Genomic DNA, 20,393 nt, shown 5'->3' with positions numbered 1-20,393 from the left:
GTAACACGCGTATTCCAGAATTTTTCTATCAATTTGCAGAGACAGGCTCTAGCTCAATTCAATTCTCATTTAAAAAGGAGATGCCAGTTTGGGTCCAAGTATCTTGGTTGAGGTACTTAAAAGAAATGAGTCGCTCCGCAAATCACGCTTTACAACATTTTGTATACCTCTTCCAATTCACTCCGCCAGACTAGTCTCCGTTGCGGTGCGGCCAACTATGCCAACACTTCAGACCTATCAGGGAGTGTACTTGTGGAGATATGTTCCCAGCCTACCACTCTCGGTGATGTTTCTCGGCCTATTTACCATTGTGACCTCATTCCACTGCTGGCGACTATACAAGACCAAGGCATTGTTTACAATTCCGTTCATAGTTGGCGGCATCTGTGAGTTCTACCACGCTCTTTCGCAGGATTGACTCGTGATAAAGTTCTTGAACTCTTACTGAATCTCTTGTCCGGGTAGGTGAGATATTTGGTTATGTCACACGAGCAGCTGCTTCTTCCAACACCGGTAGCTTGATCCTATACCTTCTACCGTCTATCCTCCTGGTTGTCCCTCCCATCGGCTTCGCCGCAACGCTCTATATAGTCTATGCTCGCATAGTTCGCGCTGTTCATGCTGAAGACCTCTCGCCAATTCCCATACGATGGGTCAGTTGGATTTTCATTACTGGCGATTTCACTTGTCTCATGATTCAAGGCAATGCGGCCGGGTTGTTGGGAAATGAGGACCTCACCTTAATTGCCGACTATATCATCATCGCCGGCCTTATTTTGCAGATCATCGTGTTTACTTTCTTTATTGTTTGTTGTGGGATTTTCAATAAGAGGATGCGAGCATATGTAGCAGAGTCTTGCCCGGTCATACACCTGCCCTGGCAGTCCTGTATCAACATGTTGTACATGACATCCACTACCGTCCTCGTGCGCAACATCTACCGTGTTGTTGAATTTGTGATGCAGTCTGTTAACAAAGATGGCTATCTCGTCATCACAGAGTGGCCTCTTTATGTTTTCGATGCGTCATTGATGTTTCTGCTCATGGTAGCCTTTTACCTGTGGTATCCACATGGGCTCCATCGTGGAGGAAGGGATTCTTCCATTCATGATTGATAGTGGAGTGGGAACCGGGAATCCCCAGTTATTTGACATTACAGGATAGACCGAAAGATGTTTTCCGACCTATATTATGACACCCAGTTCTCAGTACGCTGAATTGCTGGGCATGGGTAGTATATCTAGCAGCTCGAGAAAAGTATTGAACAACACGCTTCTATACCTCTCGCATGCTACATATATAGGTGCTACCACTTATATCCTATATACCCTACGGCTGCTTGTGTTATTATATTGTACGGCTGAATCGACCCGCATATCTCGGAGTGTGCTGCCTTCGAGCGGTCCCCTGTCCATTAGATATAGTATAAAGTGGCAATATTTGAAGTGGTTGACTTGCCGCTCTGATGGGGGAGATATATATCTCTATAGAACATGTAGCTTCACCACCTTACTAACTGTATATTAGCCTAACCATCCTTTATCGTTTAAAAACGTTATAATAAATCAAAGAAAATAAAGTAAGAGCCATAGAGTTTATATAGATCACACCGTTAAAAAGCTGACTTTATAATACCTCTATATAATATATAAGTAGGCTTCGGCATATAGTGCACCTATTATAAAAGAAAGGATGATTACCACTTTTCTAAGGCAGAAATCATAAGATACCTTAGAAATCCTAAAACGGCGCTAAATCAGAAGTGAATTAGCATCTAGATTAAAAGTGAGCTCTAGGCTTACCTAGAGCTAGTCTATAACGAGTGATACATAAGAGTGAGATTATTATAAATCGCTTACTTTTCTTTCACTCTGTTACGGCGTAACCTCGTCGTTAGGGCATAATATCAGGATAGGCCGAGACGTTACCTGATCATGCCCGATCTACTCCCGGGAAGCACCTGCATGACTCGCTTGATCAGGGCATTGCCCCATCATGTATATATTCAGCACGCTTGAGGAATTAGTTGATTCCTCAAGGATTAGTTTTTGTCTATTCTACGTTTGAATTATATGTGACACCTTCGACCTTGCCTAGTCAACCCTTATATCTTAACACGCTCTCTCTATATTAAGGAAGAAGAAGAATCCCTCTCTTTTAATTCTTTCCTTCCTTAACAATTAGTTTTGAAATCAATATGAACCATATTGCCTTAGACCCTAAATCCATGCTATACTAGTACTGCTTTATATTCGATTTAGATCTCTCTCACTATCTTTCTTGTTGGGCTGTCCGGGTGTTCAGGATTCGTTTCTGGCGCCAGAGTACCCGTCGTGTTGGACTGAGAGCCGAAGCTCAGCAGTTCCAACAACGGCGAAGTGTGACCTTTTCCTTGCACGTGCATTCTCTCAGCCGCAACTGTTTGGGATGGTCTCGGCAATCTCGGCAACACTTTCAAGGACGCAGCACATATCCATTGTTTGCGCTCTTAGTCAATGTTCTTCGATGCTTGAATCAAATTGTCTTCCAAAACCAATATATACATATATTCATATGAATCATCCCCTCATTGATTCTTATTACACTTTTGGAAGTTTAATTTACTTGTAATCTCAAAATGCTCTAAATCGTTCTATATTTGGATTCTCATACGATAAATATCTGCCTATATCTCTTCTCTCATTAACATGTATACTAGGAAAGATAGGACTGCTGTAACGGCAGAGCTAAATTATACCTTCTTTTTCCTTCTCTTTGTGTTCCCGCTCTGTTTCTATTACTTCCTATCTTCTTTTACCCTTCTTTAACTTAGTCTAGGATCCTCTGTTGGATGGATTCTTTCCTTCAAGGAGTCGATCAGCCCTACCACTGGCACAACGAGGAAGATGAACTAGAAATGGAACTGTGTTCTTCAAGATTGAATTTGTAGCCCTGGAGTGCGCGTGTCGGTATTTAGACAAGATCAGTGCCTTAAAATCTGCATTTCGTCTAAGAGATACCCTTCTGAAAATTTTCAAGTTATTGATAATTGGAAGCACTATATGTTGATAAATCTCATCCTCCATCCCGTCATTTTCCAGATTAGGTATTTGATTCCTATCCTAAAAGAGACACCTTTCGACAATAGCGTGGTACTCCGGACCCTTCTATGATGCTATATAATCTAACCACCAATTGTGACGTAAGAAACCGCTTATGCTCACCGCGAAGAGCTTGAATCCAAAAGAAATCTTTACCTTCCCTAACTGATTCTGATCCTGATCCTTTGGGGTTAGAAATAAATTTCAGCAATGTGGGCTGTCCTGAGCGTCGCGCTAAATTCTTCCACTAAGTAGAAATATGGAGTACACCAGAGTGCGGTCTTTTAATCCCCAAGCCTGAAAAAAGTCGCACATTTTACCTTCATTTTTCATATGTGGCTCTCGTCAGTACGAAGAAGACTGCTGTTAATTGATTTTAATCACTGTACTATACGTTAACCTAAACTGGTTGATCCAATCGACTCCTTCCTACGCAAGCGTGAAAACGTAAACTTTGAGTTAGCTATTCACTATCAATCAGTTTAAAATCCCCGAGACTCATGTTCGGAGTCATTATATGAATCCCAAAGTATTATTCCAATGGCTGCTCTACCCCTGGCGGTGCTAGGCGTCTGCGCGTACATATCACTCTTACATTCCATAATAACTTTCCAGTTCTAATTTCCAGCGAGGCTTATAGTAAGGCATAAGCAATTAACATATGGGCCCCAAAATAAATCAGCACCATTAGATAAAGTCCAGTAGCAGGTGTCCTGTAGCCTTTTTAACCTAAACAACTTGATCTACACAGTTAAACGACGGACTCTTGAAGGCAGTGTGACCAAACTTACAATTGATCATCCTTTCTTAAAGTCGATGGGAGACCTGAGAGTCTCTCGAGTAATCTAGACACTACGCTTTGAGGTTTTGGTAGAAGCTTCTGTATATGCATTACCTAGCAGCCTAGGCTTCCTTATCCCAACAATTGACAAACATATATCGAAAATTTGATTTGTGCTGGGCTTCTGCCTGTTCTGCCGAGTTCACCTTGTCGCCGCGATATCCTCCACGCAGAACGCCCAGCAAAATTTATGAATATGTAAGCTGTTTGCATCATTGGATGCCAAAACCGCTTTGATTTGCGGAAGAATTCTGTTGCGGAGTTTGCGGAGTTGCTTACGAACTCACGATCCATCAAAAGATGAAGATTATTATGACTTGAACAGCTGCAGATGAAATTCCGCAAAACTCCGCAAATTACGGAAACTCCGCAGCTACGAATTAAGGTCAATTTATGCATTCACAGTGACATTCGTTACTTCTGAACTGACCGCACCCAGCCTGACTGACATAATAGTCTCCAGATCTACTTAATATGTCTTGTTTCCGGGTGTAAGGATCCAACCAATCTTTAAGTGACAAAACAATTGTCTTAATTAACAAAAAGTCGCAATGGCCCCAAAAGTTCTTGTCATCCTTACTTCGCAAGCATTTATCCCAGCAAACAACCACCCTAGTGGATGGTATCTCGTGAATATTGCCTTTGCCCCTGATATGATGTGGCTCACGGAAGCGCTAACAAACTTATCAACAGCCTGAATTCGCCCACCCATTTTATATTCTGAATGGCAAGGTTGATATACTTGTGGCGTCTCCTAAGGGTGGAGAAGCACCTCTAGCTCCTGAATCTATCAAGCTTTCTCAGAACGATGCGATAAGCATGAAGTTTTTGAAAGAGCAGAAAGCTCTCTGGAGCAATACAGTCAGACTCCACGAAATGGTTCCCCGAGCAGATGAGTTCGACGCACTTTTTTATGTTGGTGGACATGGGCGTAAGTGCAACTCTCAGCTGAATGCTGGCTTAGACTGCACTAATGACAAAATCAGCGATGTTTGACTTGACCAACGATTTCGATAGCATTGCCCTGATTGAGAATTTTGTGGCTGCTCAGAAGCCTATCGCATCCGTCTGCCATGGACCAGCTGTTCTCCTTCAGGCAAAGACCCCATCCGGTCAATCCGTTATTGATGGTGTTGAAGTGACAGGTCTGTCAAATGCTGAGGAGGACGCTGTTGGTACAACCTCAGTCATGCCGTTTCTTTTAGAATCAGAACTGGATCGTGTATCCGGTAAATATATAAAGGCAAAGCCCTTCAGCGAAAATGTTGTTGTTTCTCGGTCGGCCGGTAACGGTTCGCTTATAATCACTGGTCAAAATCCGGCGAGTGCTGCAGCTGTTGGGGAGGAGATTCTCAAAGCCTTGGGCCTATGACTATAGGTTGAAGGGCTAATCACTATGACATATGTGAGCGAAATGAATGTCCTCCAATTCGATATGAGATCATGTTTTGTTGAACGTACCACGCAGGCCATGGTAACAATAGTGGTAGCCTACAACTATTAATTAAGGTGACTAGTTGTAGACATTCGAGAAGGAGTGCTTGCCTGTTTGAGAAGTCGCCTGCTGGGGCCAAATCAGCCAACCCTAACTATTTTTGAGGCGCATTAAGTCGAAGTCTCTGCGAGCCTTTCGGTCTTATTACGACTAGATAGGGCCCATAGAACTAATATGAGAAACGAACGTCTAGCGTAAGGAAGTTGGGCGATTAGTTCCCTCTAGGAATCCTCAATTCTTTGCAGAAAGTTTCTCTTTCCTTCTTCGTTTGCTACGTCTGAGGTACCTGAACCTGAAAGGTGTTGCCATCTCATCGGATACCTTGATTTCCGTGATGCACCAATCTGCGGAGACCATGGAAGGGATTCATTTCTGGAGGGTGGAGCTCAAATCTGGAACGTGATTGAAGATTAATTTGGAGACGGGCAAGTTGCCGCGCTTGAGCGACGTCATTATTAATCGCTGTGTGTACTCGGCGACAGGAACATGTGCACACTTGGATACTATGGGTGCCTTCGACGAACCTGCACTGGAGTGGCTCCTCCGCAAGGTAGACAGACGGAGACTCAGGTTCAGATACGAGCCTTTCAGTAAATGGACCATGGAGGGTGCTCACGAAATACCTTTGAAGTCCATTGCCGATCACGCGCAAGATATACAGGAATTACCTGAGGCGATTCGATCCATCACCATGTGATAGAGCACAATCTTATCATGACCCTCGCATATCGTAATGAAACAGGCCCCCAATACACAAATACACAAAACAGCTAGTATCAGAAATTGAAATCCACATGGACGATGAAAATGATTTTGGACACGAAATGCTATCTATATACAAATATGACTTTCGTAGGTATTTAGTGGTTGCTGGGGTAGGTGAAACCATGCTGAGGGAAGAACTCCTCTTTAATCAGCCGAGGGATGGTGAATCGGCGCAGAGAATCAGAGCTACCAGCCTTGTCATTGGTACCACTGGCACGGGCACCACCGAAGGATTGTTGGCCAATAAGGGCAGCAGTTGTCTTGCAGTCTGATAGATATGAGTCAGTGATGAGGGTAGAGAATGTACAGAGAATGTAAACTTACTGATATAGAAGTTGCCGGCAGAGTAGCGGAGAGCATCCTCAGCCTCACGGATAGCGCGGCGGTCCTGAGCGAAAACAGCACCGGTCAAGGCAAAGCCACCACCTGCCTGATCAACCTTCTTCAGAGTGGAGGACCACTCAGCGTCGGGGTAGACGTAGACGGCAAGGACGGGCCCGAAAATCTCCTCGTTGAACAGCTGATGATCTGCTGAGTCAACCTGGTAGACAGTAGGGTGAACGTAGAAGCCAACAGAGTCATCAGTAGTACCTCCAGCAATGAGCTTGAGAGAAGGATCTTTGTTGCAGTTATCAATGATAGATTTGATCTTGTCAAACGAGCGACGGTGAATAACAGGACCCATGAAGGCCTCCAGGTTCTTATCCGGGTTTCCGATGGTGATATCCTTCACACCAGCCTTGAGCAGAGCGAAGAACTCCTCGGCCCGGGACTCAGGCAGGTACAACCGGGAGGTAGCAGAGCATTTCTGACCCTGGTACTCAAAAGAACCGCGGATGGTGTGGTTGACTGCGCTGGGGATGTCGGCTGAAGGGTGGACGAGGTGGAAGTTCTTGCCGCTTGTCTCGGCGACAACGCGGGGGAACTCGCGATATGTCTTCTTCCCAACGCCCTCGCCGATCCTAGAGTACAGAGAGCGGAAGACATCAGAGGAACCGATGAAATTCAGACCGGCGAAGTCGCGGTGGGACAATGCGACATCGTTGATCGTCTCTGGGTCTCCAGTAACGAATTGCACGACGTTCGGGGGCAGACCGGCCTCGAGAAGAATCTTGTACACGATGCTGCTGGCGTAGACGTTTGAGGGTGACGGCTTCCAGATCACAACGTTACCCAGCAAAGCTGGACCGGAGATCAAATTTCCGCCTAACGCGGTGAAGTTGAAAGGCGAGATCGCGTAGACGAATCCTTCCAGAGGGCGGTGGTCCAGACGACTCCACATGCCATCGCTGCCGCGGGTGGGCTGTTTCTCGAGAATCTCCGCGGCGTAGTTGCAGTTCAAGCGGAAGAAATCTGCCAACTCGGCCGCGGCATCAATCTCGCCCTGCCAGATGTTCTTGCCCTGACCCAGCATAGTTGCGGCAATCAACTCATGGCGGTATTTTCCGGTCACCAGCTCGGCGGCTTTGAGGAAGATGGCGGCACGGTCGACGAAGGGAGTCTCTTCCCAATCTTTTTTGGCCTCAAGTGCGCCTTTAATGGCCTCTTTAATCTGCTCCCTGGTTGCAAGAGGGTAGTTGGTAAAGACGGTGGCATGCTCGGCAGGCAAAGGCTGGTCCCAGGACTGAGCGCTCTTTTGAACCTTGCCGTCGTAGATGATGTCGCTCTGGACAGGAAGTTGAGCTCGGAGCTTGACAAGAGCCTCTTCTAGCTTGATACGCTCTTCGGATCCTCTTTTGTATAATGGCTATTTTCATCAATTAAAATCACATACTATCATCCAATCATATTTGCCACAGGTACTTACGTTAGGTTCATTGCGAGGATCGGGAAGACGGAAAGGCGCGGTAGCCTTAGCCCGGATCTGAATTGAGGGCTTGGAAAGGTTGGAACGCAGACGAGGAGAGAAGACTCGAGATGAGCGCATGCTCAGGAGAGATGTAGAAGACATGATGTGCGTGATGTGTGCGATGAAGAGCAGAACGAATCCAGAACCCTGGTCTTTAAATGTACATCTTTATCGTGAACAAGGATTTGGAGCATCGGGCGCGCACCCGATGGTGACACGCGATACCCCGCCATCGAAGCTCTGGAGCTATGACGGACTCAATATGTGGGGTTCAAGATAAAGCTAGAATTGTTATGTCGGACCGGGAAGCGATCCCGATATCACCGGATCTCCACTTTTCCATAATGTAGGCGGGGAAACATGAGCTGCCCTGATAGCACTTGAGTTATTTGTGGCAATTTCCATTACGATGGAAGAACACCGCAATCATGCAGCACCGATCGGACGAAGAGGTATGGGATAGTACGCTTTTTCGTCGACTGGCGGGTGACGTTGGGGCCGCAATAGCTTCTGCAACTCTAGTCGCACCAGCGGTGACAATAATAGACAGGTAAATCGGTGACAAAGCTTGAGAAAAAAAAAAAGGGCGAACAGAGCGATTCTAATTGTTCCCAGGGCAATTGTCGAGAAATCTTCGTGGAACCAGTCTCTCCTCCGTGGATTAAGACGACATGCGCTTCAAGCATTCAAAAGCCCCGCGCGGTTCGTCTTCCAACTACCATTCGGCATAATCTGGTCCCTCTATGCAGCAACATACATCGTCGCAAATGGAACCGATACAATCAGCACCAAGCTCAAAGCCTCCGGGACAGGGATGATCACATTCGCAACAACAACCCTAGTGAACGTGCCAATGGGGGTATGGAAGGACATCCGCTTCGCAAAAATATTCGGCACCCAAACCTACGCGCACGACGTCGAAGCAGTACGGCCTGCACTCGTACAGAATCGTGGTGTTGCGAGAGCAGCTACGGCAATTTTTCTCCTGCGTGATGGAGTCACCATTTTCGGATCCTTCACACTTGCGCCAAAATTATCCGCTGCGATTCCTGATAGCGTCACTTCGCATCCACAGGCAAAACCGGTTATCTCGCAGTTGACCGTTCCAGTTCTGACTCAATTCGTAGCCACGCCGTTGCATTTGCTGGGGTTGGATCTTTATATGCGGCAGCATGCTGTGCCATTAGTTGATCGGGTTGTGCAGTCACAGAGGTATCTTGCTTCTACGACTGTTGTGAGGTGTATTCGGATTTTACCTGCCTTTGGATTTGGATGTTTGGCGAACTTGGAACTGCGGTCGCTTTTTCATAGAAATTTGAATGGATGAATTAGAAACCTCGAGATGTTCCATCAATAAATCAAGACTACAGATAGGGGTGGTTATTGGATGCTCCTATAATTTCTGCATACTTCTTAGCACGTAACATTATAGATCTTATCTATGTTTAGCGGCTCAATGCCGTGTATCGTTGACGTGCGAGCTTGTCTCCATAAGACGAGCCAGCGTGACAGACTCTCGAAGAGCCCGTCCAATATGACCCCGAACACCCGCCTCCTCCATAACCATCAAGCCACCAATAGTGCATCCCTCAGGAGATGTTCCCTGATCCTTAAGAAGAGCAGGGTGAATTCCAGTCTGAAGCATAGTGGCTGTCCCTTGCATAGACTGGAAGATCATGGTATGCGCCAAATCCCGAGGAACGCCAACCGCCACGGCAGCATCGATCATAGCATCGCAGATCACAGCAAAGAAAGCCGGAGTGGACCCTCCAACCGCGGTAGTCGCATTCATGAGGTGGGGAGGGATCTGCACTGTGCGTCCAATCCGCTCGAAGATCGCTGTCGTGATTTGAAGATATTCATCTGGTGGTGTGGGCTCCGACATCTCGATCGCGGTCAAGGACTGGGAAACTTGTGCAGCGATGTTGGGAAGCGTACGCACCACCCACGCACGACCGTCCGTGTTTTCGCTGGTTGTTTCGCTTTCATAAATTGTTTGCTCGAGCTTTTGACGCGTCCAACCGGCTGCGATGCTGATCAACAGCTTGTCCTTTAATGCCTCGCGGATTCCGGTTTGTGTCAACACTTTCGCGATGTCGACAGGATCCACGCCAAGAATGATCACGTCGGATTTACGGATGGCTGAGACATTATCGCCTTTGGTGATGGTTAATCGATCCAGCTGCTCGGAGAAACGGGCGGCTAATTTCGTCTGTGACTGTTGACTGCGAACACATGCAACGAAAAGTGTGAAAGGCAGCTCATTGTTTGACGCGCTTAGCAAGCTGTCAAGGATCGCAGCTCCCAGGTTACCTGAAATAATCAGTCTCTATTCTCGATGACTTTGACTGAATTACTTACCGCATCCTAGAAAGCACAGAGTGTAAGGCTTGTCTGTCATATTTTCGTATCGACGCAATTGGTCTGTCTGAGAATATTTGATATGAATCCAGTTTGTATGAAAGTGTCAATACTCATAACCCCCCGCCGATAAGATGAGTTTTGGCAGTCGGAAACCGCGCCGATGATGGTGGGGTAACCTGCACTTTGATAGAGTTTCCCCTCACGGACTCCACTCGGAAGCGTTGCCGATGCAGATGACACGACATATCGCAAACAATGTCGGAATTTGGTAACAGAACGCGACATATATGATTGAAGCTACAGCATTAAAACCGGCAGATAATTATTGTTTGTCATTCAATCATGGTGGTGTCCAAATCCGACGCGATCATCATCGTCGGCGGAGGTGCCTTCGGCCTCTCGTCAGCCCTTCATCTCTCTCGAAAAGGGTATACCAATATCTCCGTGTTCGAGAAAGATGACAACGTCCCACCTCGCTCTTCAGCAGCCAACGACTTGAACAAAATTGTGCGGGCCGAATATGAGGATCAGTTTTACACCGACTTGACCATTGTACGACCACCCAGTACGGTTCAACAAGACAAAGAGTCCCATTGCTAACAGTTAAATCTCTAGAAAGCGATAGATGCCTGGAAAACGCCATTGTTTGCTCCTCACTTCCACCAAACCGGCTTTTTGCATTGTGTTTCCGGAGCCGCCCCTGAGAAGGCCGTCGACACATTAAACCGATTTCGCGCATCAGCCGAGAATGATCCTAGGATTAAGCCCCACGTTCTGCCTCTGAAGGATGTGAACGAGGTCCGCCAGGCCTGCTGGCAGCTTGATGGAGAGCTAACAGGATGGCACGGTTACCTAAACCGCTTCGACGGATACGCCCACTCAGCCAATGCCCTGGCAGCAGTATACCGCGAAACCCAGGCAGCAGGGGTCCGTTTCTTCCTCGGAGAACAAGGTGCCGTCAGCGAAATTGTGTATGTGAGCACCCTTGGAGGGCGTAAATGCGCCGGTATCAGAACTAAGAATGGTCGCTTCCACCCCTCATCATTGGTGATCGTTGCAGCCGGAGCCGGAGCCGGTCGCCTAGTTCCCGAAATCGGCAAGGAAGTCGTGGCAAAGTCTTGGTCTGTTGCTCATGTGCATCTCACGGATGACGAGACCTCTGCTCTCCGCGGTATTCCTGTCACCTATGCGCGTGATTTGGGGTTCTTCTTCGAGCCTGATCCGAAGACGAACTTGCTGAAACTTTGCCCGATGGGTGGTGGGTATATTAATACCGATCCCAAGACTGGTGTCTCACATGCGCCTGAGAATGTGAGCGATAGCGCTTTCTTGCCTGAGGCGGACGAAAAGCAGCTTAGAGATCTGCTGCGTCAAACTCTTCCTTCGCTTGCGGACCGGCCTTTCGTTAGGAAGTCTTTGTGTTGGTTTGCCGACACCAACGACTCGGACTTTATTGTGGATTATATTCCCAGTACGTCCTCATCTATTATCATTATGTCTGGTGATTCGGGACATGGTTTCAAGATGTTCCCTATTGTGGGCTCTTGGATTACTGATCTCCTGTCTGCACCTGATAATAAGCAGTCTGTGGAGCGGTGGAGGTGGAAGCAGCCTGCTGCCGATGCTGAGAAAGCCGACTGGGGTGGTGATGTTAGCTGGCGTCTTGGGCAGTCTACGGAGTTCACTTCGATCCTACCTCCAAAGGCCTCGAAGCTGTAAATTGAATCATGGCATCTGGAATTAGATATGAATCAAGTTTGCATTCCAATGAACAATTACATTGTTTTTCAGTATCTCTTCTCTACTGTCTTAGACATCTTTCATTCTATTCTTCGTTACTTGATTCGTACATGTCTCATTTCTTTCATACAAAACAAAGCCGCTGCAAAATAGGACAATATCATTATGCGCATATAGAGTTGCTCTTTGTTGTTGACCTGAACCCTTCACAAAGACCATTGTGCACACAAAATCAAGGATCAAATGGCGCCTATGTATAAGAACACCGGGTATCTCCATACATGAACCCTGAAATCTATCATCAACCAGAAGTCAGACAAACATCAGTCTACTAACTCGACATCTCCCCAGCATTCCGAGTAAAAGCTCAAGGCAAGTCCGTATTCTAAAAATATACAGATAAAACCTTTATAATGTGCCAGCTCAATATACTCGACTACGCTAAGCTCCCCGGAGGCTGTGGCCACTTGTGGATTCAGAGTGTAGAGCAATGCTCTGAAGCTGAAGAAAATGCCACTCCCTGCAAGGTCCTGTGCGAAGACCTGACCCGCAAAGTTATTGTTCCGAAGACACCGCTTTTCACGAGAGTCAAGAAATTCTTCAAGGGTGGTGACGGTAAGTCTGGAAACTGCCCTTCTTGTGTCAAGGGTCTTACGACTCCTGTTACTGCTAATCAGAGGTAGGGTCACAAGCTGAATGTAACTATATCTAAACTTGTGGATTGATAGTGGTATGAGAATATGGTCTTAGTATGATGAAAAATTGAGAATGTCTTGGACTTGTGAAATTGACCTTCAGGAATCTTGAGAAAGCCAATACGGCTGTGATTAAATATAGGCTTTGAAAAACTGCCCAGAAACACACCACTGAGCAGCTGGCGTTTCTTTTAAGCCGATGCATATATTCAGTAAAACGTATCAATTCGCTAACAGTGAACATTAATAACATAGAATCATATCACATTACCAGATACCATGTTGAATCATAGCATTAGACATCCACTCCGTATCGATACTCTCAATGGAATCTGCAACGGCCATAATCTGCGCCGCAGTCAAGCCACTTGTCAAGTCATACTCATCATCATTCGTCGCCCCAGGATCCGTGAGCAGATCATTACCTAGAGCATGCGCAGAAGGATGGAAAGAGCTTGCAAGTTGAACACTCGTGTGGGGGTTATTGAGGATACTAGTTGGGAAGGAAACGGCTGCCGATAAACATCGGGAGTTATCTTGGGGAAAACAGCTCAGTAATTCGTCCAGGAGCTGTAGTTCCGATCGCCGGAATTTGGCGATTAGATTTCCGTTATCTATTATCTCTTCGAATATTAGGTAGGCTTTCTCTAGCCAGGCTGGAGAGGACCATCTGGCGTCGATTGCTGGGGCCATGAGGAGTACTACTGTTGAGACAAAGACGGATTCGAGGTCGAAAGGGAGGAAAGTTTCTGAGGTTTTATTAGTTGAGTCTCTAAAGGTGATCGGGTGGTGGTTACCTAGGAGGTCTTCGGACTGAAGGCTGTGTAGGATGTTGATCATCTTCTGAGATGAGTCAATGCACATCTGTATCAAGTTACGAACATTTCGGGATGTGTTCAGAGCTTCCAAGCAATGTTCGGGAGACTCGAAGCGGATCTTCAAAAAACAGAAGAGTAATGGTCGGGTGGCGAGAACGATACATCGGTGATATAAGAGGTGGAGATAGGCTGATGTCCTGGAGACCCCACTCATTGATCGATCAAGGTGTAAGGGGAAGCCTTCATGAAGCTCATCTGCAAGCCGGGCGATACTGGCTAAAGCGGATTTGGTGCGAAGTAAGAAGTTCCGATTAAGACGACCGTCGATTGCATAGACAGCTGTCAACGAAGTTAGTAAAAAACTGGATCGATAATGCTGACCGATCAATATTTACCACTGCTAATCTCTGCGATTATTCTGGAAATTTTAATATGCATATTGATGCCGGCTGTCCGCTGTGCAGATCCCGGAAATGCCGGCAGCAAGGTATTGATGTGATCATCACTGATGGACTGAGGTAGGCCCATGAGCGAGGACATCTCACGATCCAGAATGTATACAGTCCACCAAATCTTTCGACAGCGTTGGACTAAATCCTCTCCCAAATATTCGACCGGCATCTGGGTGTGCAAACCCTCCGCCATGGCCATTCGCATCGCTGAGCCGATCTGAAGAGTGTAATTAGTAGAGAACCTAAGCTAAGGAGGTGCTTAGATGACTTACATAATTGTGTGCAGATGATCGACAATCAAGCGCTTGCAAGTAGAGTGCAATGCAACACATAATCTCCGTTGACTCGATGGGTTCTTGGTGCAACACACTGATATCAGGCAATAGCTGTAGAGCCTTCACAAAGAATTCGGCACCGGGAGGCTTACTCCCTTGTACCTTGTGCTGGACGAACCCCTTTCCAAAAGCGAGCATGAGTAGGAAATGGACATACCATAAGCTGGATGTCGCATTTGGCTTGGATTGCGAATAGAAATCGTGTAGGCCACCCATGAATTCCGCTTCATCGAAGAGATGATAGAGCTGGCCACAGCGAAACTTCACGGTATTGATAAGATACATAGCATGGTCAAAGGTTGGTACGGTGGGGATATCGGGTCTCTGAGGCGTTCGGAGCCCATCCCAGCCTAGGTCATAAGTCGCACCGTCGAATGCCAAGGCCCCCGTTGGGAGAGCTTCCTGGTATATGAACTCGTGTGTTAGGCTCAGCACTCGACGGGTGAATGACCAATTGGAGGAAGTTCCAAGATAAACTGTAGTATGATTAGACAAATGCTCTTCCAGGATGAGGGGCTTAGCACACATGTTCGCCCGTTCTCGGCTGACATAAAGGCCGGCGGCCCTGTCGACAACGGATTCGTCAATCCCGATGCTGGATCTTCAAGCTCTTGCTGGATTTCTTGGTTGGATTGGACATCCTCCTTGTCATTCGGCGAGGACTGGGTAATGCCCGGTGCGTCATTGTGATCTTTCAATCCTGTCAGGATTTAGCAGTAGTAGTGACAAAGAACAAAGAAACCAACCATGTGATATCTCCTCGCCATATTCTGGACTTAGAGGAACAGACTCGTTATTTTCATCTCCTTGCAACCTAGCCAATTTCTGCTGTAGCTCATCGAGATAACTGCCCACACGTTAGAATATTTGCCGATATCTGCGGGAGAATTCGATTCATACCCCCTAGTGACAAGTATCTTCTGATCTCGATCATCAAAGATACATGTGAGCTTGCGTTTATTGCAGCTATCGCATGGTTGTGACCCCGAGCATTTGATCTTTTGTCTGCGGCATCGCGTGCACCTGCGTTGAGTCAGTCAGAAAGCTCGGGTGCTAGAGGGTTGTTCATACGCATTCAGCGATCTCTTCGTGACTCTAGCTGTGTTTCCTGCCATAAGAATACTTAATAATGATCGCCGGATTCAATGCCGTCTATCGGACGTCGGTCGTAATATCAATCATCCTTGAAATGCGGGGGGATTCGGAGGTGGAGCTTATCTTGATTCGGTAAGATAACGCGGCGCCACCACCATGTACTTGATAAGAATCATTTATAACCTTATGAATTTGGTGAAAAGTCAAGTTGTGAGAGACGTTTATTTTGCAAATATGCTGATCCTTTCCATATCAAACTAGTGTAGGCTATCTAAGATGGTTTTGCTGAAACTGATGATAAAATCGCCATACACTTCGATACCTCCCAATATGCGACCCTGTCTTTCTATTCCTGGCGAGAGGGGTGTAGAATGATTCATGTGTTATATCTACCCCAGATGTAAATTCCAGACAGATTTATTGAGGAGATCCGGCACGTTCTCAAGAAACTTTCTGGATAATTGGCGACCGGGAGGCCGCCCGGTCTGTTTGTCTTGTTTTGATAAGATTCTCGGGCCCGCTTCCCGATTATCCACCTCATCACAATAACCAGCATCATGCATGGACGCAAATGATTACTACTTTAATTCTGTGGTAGGCGCTTTCCTCTCCAGAGAAACGCGATCGGTCGGCCAAGTGGAAAGAGAAGGGAATGTAAATTCAAGGAATGCAACTCTGCACGATAACAGAATAGGATTTTAAAATGCCTTGTCCCATCAAAAGGGGAGTACGAATTCCCCACACTTTCAGTAAAGCAAGAATAGATCTCAACCTTCTTCTTCCCAGAAGATTTGAGTACATTCTCCCAATACCATGACAAATCAACCAAATCCATTGATCATGCCTTCCAAGCATGCTTGCGATAGGCCATCAAAAACCTCCCAATAGCCAAGTGGCCATTAGACAAAGCCAGTCTTGCCGCCCTCTTCCTCGTGATCTCAAAATCTTCCGTGTCGGGATGATAATCTAATAAAAGGCGCAGTGTATCAAGCCTGCCGTTCTCCGCAGCACCCTCGATTGCACTACGTCCCTCTTCGATAGCAGGCGCTGCATTGACCAACGCTCCAGCTTGGAGTAGCATGATCACGATGCGTATCTTTCCTTCAATGGCCGCTCCTTGTAAAGCACTCACCCCTCCGAATCGTGCTGGTGGAAGATTAGGGTCCGCTCCGGAAGCCAATAAATATTCAGTGAGTTGCATGAAGCCACTACTTGCAGCCTCCTGTAGTGCGGATCGGCCTCGGATCGGGCTTGGTAAGCCATTGACATCAGCGCCGTGGCCCCTCAGGAGCTTCACCATTACGTGGTTATTCTGGGAAGCTGCTATTTGGAGCGCAGTTTCTCCACCATGCTCGTTCGCAGGGGCATTGACATCGGCACCTCTTTGAAGAAGTAATTCCACGATATTGATGTTCCCTCTAGCGACAGCGCTTTGAAGAGCGGTCACTTCACCTCCAGATGTCTTTTTCCAGCGATGATTAATATTGGTATCAGCCAAAATCAGACATTGGACGATTTGGAAGTTGCCTCTTTTTGCTGCTCTTTGGAGGTTTGATATTGAATCGGAGTGCGGAGCGTTGCCAACATCGGCTCCTTTTCTGATAAGAAGTTCGAGCAGGGCCACATTGCAATTGTGAAAATTCAAAGCTTTCCCTATGATCTGACGACTCGTGACGGGATCAGATGATATGGCGTTGGGATCTCTCTTGAGGAAAAGCTGAGTAAGCCCAAAATCGCTTGAATAGAGAGAAGCTTCGATTGCAGAGACTCCATCGACTCCGGCTCTTTCTGCTTTAATTGTTGCGCCAAAGTCCAGCAGAATCAGAGCTGTAGTTTCGTGGCCCCGCTCAGAGGCTGCTTGCAATGCAGTGCGTCCACCAAGCGGGTAAGGTGAAGCATTCACTTCTGCTCCATGTTTTATCAATTCCTGTACGAGAACATTATTCCCTAGCGATGAAGCTCTCTGCAGTAGGGTTTGGTTTTCGAAGTTGCCAAATCCAATATTTGGGTTTGCGCCTTTCTCCAGAAGCTTTCTTGTCATTTCCAGATCTTGATTACTCACTGCAGCGTGGAGAAGACCACTTTGGCACTCTTGGTCGGATTTGATTACACCAACAGATACCCCAACACGCAGCAAAAGATGAACAACTTCAATTTTGATTGCTTAATTGGCGAATTTGAAAGCTGCTTGAAGACAAGTGACCCCCTCAGTTAGATCAGGATCAGTGTTGAAGATGGCCCCCGCATCAAGCAGCATTCTGACGCCTTCGATGTTTCCTGCTGTGATTGCTATCTGCAGAGAAGTCCTGCCGTAGAACCGAGCTGGAGAGGCGTTGACATCTGCTCCCTCGCTAAGTAAGAGACCCAAAAGCCGTGTGCCGGAATGGATTGCAGCGGCTTGGAGTGCTGTCCGGCCACAATAGACACCAGCAGGGGAATTAATATCTGCGCCCTCTCGCAATAAAATTCCGATAAGCCGTTCGTTGCCGACCATAGCAGCAATTTGAAGCGCCGTATGCCCATAATTGCCCTTCACCTTCATATTGACATCAGCGCCGTTTACCAATAACATACGAGTCATGGTCATGTTTTTTGCTCGAATTGCAGCTTGCAGTGGAGTGAAAACAGCTATTTCCGCTATGTCGAGCTCTTTTTCAAGGGCTCGGGAGGGGCAGCTTTTTAAATCAGTATTTACTGCAGCTCCTTCTTCCAATAAAAGCTGCACTGTCTCCCAATTCCCTTTTTCGGCTGCAATGAGAATGGGAGGCTTGAAGGAACGTGGGAGCCCAAATCCACTTCCCCAATCGTCTAAGACTTGGCTCGAGGAAGAGAATGTATCGCGATCCGCAGAAGAAGCTCCATCTCGGCTGGGGAATCTGCAACCAGAGCAATAATTGATGTCGGCCCCTGCGTTCACCAGAAGTTCTACCATATTGGCGTTCCTCGAATTGCCGTAACACGCCCTCTGTAGAGCAGTGCCACTCATAGAGGTTGTGGAAACATTTGGGTCCGCTCCATTGTCGAGAAGTGACTTCAAGATCTCAGGCTCTTCGGTGTCCGCAGCAAGTTGCAGAGGTGTCGATCGAGCGCAATCTTGCGATGGATTTACCTGTGCTCCATGCCGGAGTAAAAGATTCACAATATCGAGCGCTCGCCGAGAGTACCAGTATACGCAAGCACTGTGAAGTGGCGTGTTTCTTTCGACCACCAAATTTGGGTCCGCACCAGCTTCCAGTAACAGTTTCGTACATCTTGTGTTCCCATTTTGAATGGCGAGGTGGAGTGGTGTTGTTCGCATGGTCGTTCCGCTGAGAGTGTCCAGGTCTGCCCCAGCCTCAATGAGTATTTGACAGATCTTGGCGTCTCCCACGGCTGCTGCGCTTGCTAGCAGAGTGCTCATGAATATCTCATTACTTGTAGAATACGGTTCCACAAACGTCTTCAAACTGGAATGAGAGTTTGATTCTGCGATGAGCGAGACCAGCTGTCTTGTTGAAGCTAAAGCAAGGAGATTATTAGATGCCAGATAGACACACATCCGCAGGTAGTTTGAAGGGTTTGTTGGGGAAGAAATTTGATATTGAGTGTCTGCTCCTGTCGTAACCGGTTCCAGGGCTAAGACCAGATCACCATGTCCCCGGCCGCCGCAAGCAACAAACTGTCGTAGGAGAATATGAAGAGTCTCCTTAACCATCTTATGGTCGGAACTGGGCCAGTTTCCATTATGTGTGGCAACGGCGGAGGATGATGAAAGAAGGGCTATTGTTTGGTGCTTCACCGTAAGCTCGTTTGGATTGGAAATGACAGCTGGCTGCTCATTCCATTGAGAATGAAGACAGAAATCTGACGGGAATGGTTCCGCTATTTCGAACTGGAATGCAAGATCTCCATGGTTTGATGGAACCGGGGATAGAGCATCGAGGTTCAAAAAATCGAAACTTCCATTCTGGAGCCACTCTAAGGGTGCATCAAAGAAACTTTCTATCTCTACCCTAGGTGTCCCCACCACAACACCATCAGGAGTTGGCGGGTCTGATCAATCAGCAAGTGTGTTTTTGAATGGGCACAGCAAAGCTAAGCAGTCAATACATACCAAGATCGCCGACGTACTGGTTGGACAATTTGGAATGACGAGAGGTCTCTTTCCTGACTTTGGGTTCAGGAATGAGTTTTCCATGCAGTCGGACAGGACCTGGCTCTTTTCCTTCACGTTTCCGCTTCTCCCCACGCCTTGCGACAAATTTCCATTCCGCATCTGTCAAATTCTTCTTAAACCCCCATCTGCTGAATTGTCGAGTGAACTGACTTTCACTGAATGGCCAATGAAATGCATTAGATAATTTGCAACAGGGTCCTGTATGAGCTTGACCAACTGACCTTTTGCAGAAATTATGCGCCTGAGACATGTATTCTTTCACCTGTTTCAAGGTCCATCGTTTGTCTAACCACAGCGACTTGAGCTCATCGCGGTATTTCTCCCACTCAGCTGTCTCATCTTTCGTTCGCGCCATGTGTCTCGAGTTTATCTGATTGACAAAATTTCTGATTCAACGTTGGCCCATCCATTTCGCTTTTATACCTCGAATGATTGAGGCGGATGGCCAGAATTCCAGTAAAGGGGATAGGTTGGCCAGCTCTCCATTGGACGTTGCCAAAAGGTACAGAATGATTTTTCAAGCTGCTGTGTGCATTGACCTGGCCCCCCAATTAAGGCCAAAGTTTCCATGTAACGTCCAAGGCGAAACGCGTCGTTTCCAGAAGCGATAGCTACTTGTGTCGTTTCTGGTCTCAACAAATGACTGTACGCCACGTAGTCTCACGCTAAGCTCTAAATCATGTTTTTCGTCTCGTTAAGCCCTTTCTA

At 47.0% G+C, this 20,393-nt stretch overlaps 10 protein-coding genes across 10 annotated transcripts; 5 read left to right on the top strand and 5 right to left on the bottom strand.

Annotated features, from left to right (window-relative positions):
• Nucleotides 1-217: 217 nt before the first annotated feature.
• On the top strand, nt 218-1,115 carry N7503_000327 (RTA1 domain-containing protein; the record flags this gene model as incomplete). The annotated part of the gene is made up of 2 exons (XM_057059888.1): nt 218-386; nt 466-1,115. 2 exons carry the CDS (start codon nt 218-220, stop codon nt 1,113-1,115), a joined length of 819 nt encoding a protein of 272 aa, XP_056926811.1.
• Nucleotides 1,116-4,472: 3,357 nt separating this feature from the next.
• Nucleotides 4,473-5,293, top strand: N7503_000326 (type 1 glutamine amidotransferase domain-containing protein; the record flags this gene model as incomplete). The annotated part of the gene is made up of 3 exons (XM_057059887.1): nt 4,473-4,550; nt 4,615-4,852; nt 4,908-5,293. 3 exons carry the CDS (start codon nt 4,473-4,475, stop codon nt 5,291-5,293), a joined length of 702 nt encoding a protein of 233 aa, XP_056926810.1.
• Nucleotides 5,294-6,276: 983 nt separating this feature from the next.
• Nucleotides 6,277-8,132, bottom strand: N7503_000325 (Aldehyde/histidinol dehydrogenase; the record flags this gene model as incomplete). The annotated part of the gene is made up of 3 exons (XM_057059886.1): nt 6,277-6,449; nt 6,506-7,928; nt 7,989-8,132. 3 exons carry the CDS (start codon nt 8,130-8,132, stop codon nt 6,277-6,279), a joined length of 1,740 nt encoding a protein of 579 aa, XP_056926809.1.
• Nucleotides 8,133-8,458: 326 nt separating this feature from the next.
• Nucleotides 8,459-9,357, top strand: N7503_000324 (uncharacterized protein; the record flags this gene model as incomplete). The annotated part of the gene is made up of 2 exons (XM_057059885.1): nt 8,459-8,580; nt 8,646-9,357. 2 exons carry the CDS (start codon nt 8,459-8,461, stop codon nt 9,355-9,357), a joined length of 834 nt encoding a protein of 277 aa, XP_056926808.1.
• Nucleotides 9,358-9,483: 126 nt separating this feature from the next.
• N7503_000323 (pyrroline-5-carboxylate reductase family protein) lies at nt 9,484-10,431 on the bottom strand (the record flags this gene model as incomplete). Its single annotated transcript, XM_057059884.1, has 2 exons — nt 9,484-10,343; nt 10,392-10,431. The coding sequence occupies 2 exons, from the start codon at nt 10,429-10,431 to the stop codon at nt 9,484-9,486; spliced, it is 900 nt and encodes a 299-aa protein (XP_056926807.1).
• Nucleotides 10,432-10,736: 305 nt separating this feature from the next.
• On the top strand, nt 10,737-12,113 carry N7503_000322 (NAD(P)/FAD-dependent oxidoreductase; the record flags this gene model as incomplete). The annotated part of the gene is made up of 2 exons (XM_057059883.1): nt 10,737-10,946; nt 11,010-12,113. The coding sequence occupies 2 exons, from the start codon at nt 10,737-10,739 to the stop codon at nt 12,111-12,113; spliced, it is 1,314 nt and encodes a 437-aa protein (XP_056926806.1).
• Nucleotides 12,114-12,547: 434 nt separating this feature from the next.
• Nucleotides 12,548-12,870, top strand: N7503_000321 (uncharacterized protein; the record flags this gene model as incomplete). The annotated part of the gene is made up of 2 exons (XM_057059882.1): nt 12,548-12,749; nt 12,863-12,870. 2 exons carry the CDS (start codon nt 12,548-12,550, stop codon nt 12,868-12,870), a joined length of 210 nt encoding a protein of 69 aa, XP_056926805.1.
• Nucleotides 12,871-13,096: 226 nt separating this feature from the next.
• On the bottom strand, nt 13,097-15,549 carry N7503_000320 (uncharacterized protein; the record flags this gene model as incomplete). The annotated part of the gene is made up of 8 exons (XM_057059881.1): nt 13,097-13,578; nt 13,627-13,986; nt 14,043-14,316; nt 14,372-14,910; nt 14,961-15,134; nt 15,181-15,281; nt 15,335-15,457; nt 15,506-15,549. The coding sequence occupies 8 exons, from the start codon at nt 15,547-15,549 to the stop codon at nt 13,097-13,099; spliced, it is 2,097 nt and encodes a 698-aa protein (XP_056926804.1).
• Nucleotides 15,550-16,367: 818 nt separating this feature from the next.
• N7503_000319 (ankyrin repeat domain-containing protein) lies at nt 16,368-17,570 on the bottom strand (the record flags this gene model as incomplete). The annotated part of the gene is made up of 1 exon (XM_057059880.1): nt 16,368-17,570. One exon carries the CDS (start codon nt 17,568-17,570, stop codon nt 16,368-16,370), a length of 1,203 nt encoding a protein of 400 aa, XP_056926803.1.
• A 123-nt stretch (nt 17,571-17,693) lies between these two features.
• N7503_000318 (uncharacterized protein) lies at nt 17,694-20,040 on the bottom strand (the record flags this gene model as incomplete). Its single annotated transcript, XM_057059879.1, has 3 exons — nt 17,694-19,561; nt 19,623-19,840; nt 19,907-20,040. The coding sequence occupies 3 exons, from the start codon at nt 20,038-20,040 to the stop codon at nt 17,694-17,696; spliced, it is 2,220 nt and encodes a 739-aa protein (XP_056926802.1).
• Between the last annotated feature and the right edge of the window lie 353 nt (nt 20,041-20,393).

This window comes from Penicillium pulvis (assembly GCF_028828015.1).
Source record: "Penicillium pulvis strain IBT 33274 chromosome Unknown contig_10_segment0_segment0, whole genome shotgun sequence".
Classification (NCBI taxonomy): Eukaryota; Fungi; Ascomycota; class Eurotiomycetes; order Eurotiales; family Aspergillaceae; genus Penicillium; species Penicillium pulvis.
Note: the sequence above shows the minus strand (reverse complement) of the source record. Positions and strands in the feature narration are given on the sequence as shown.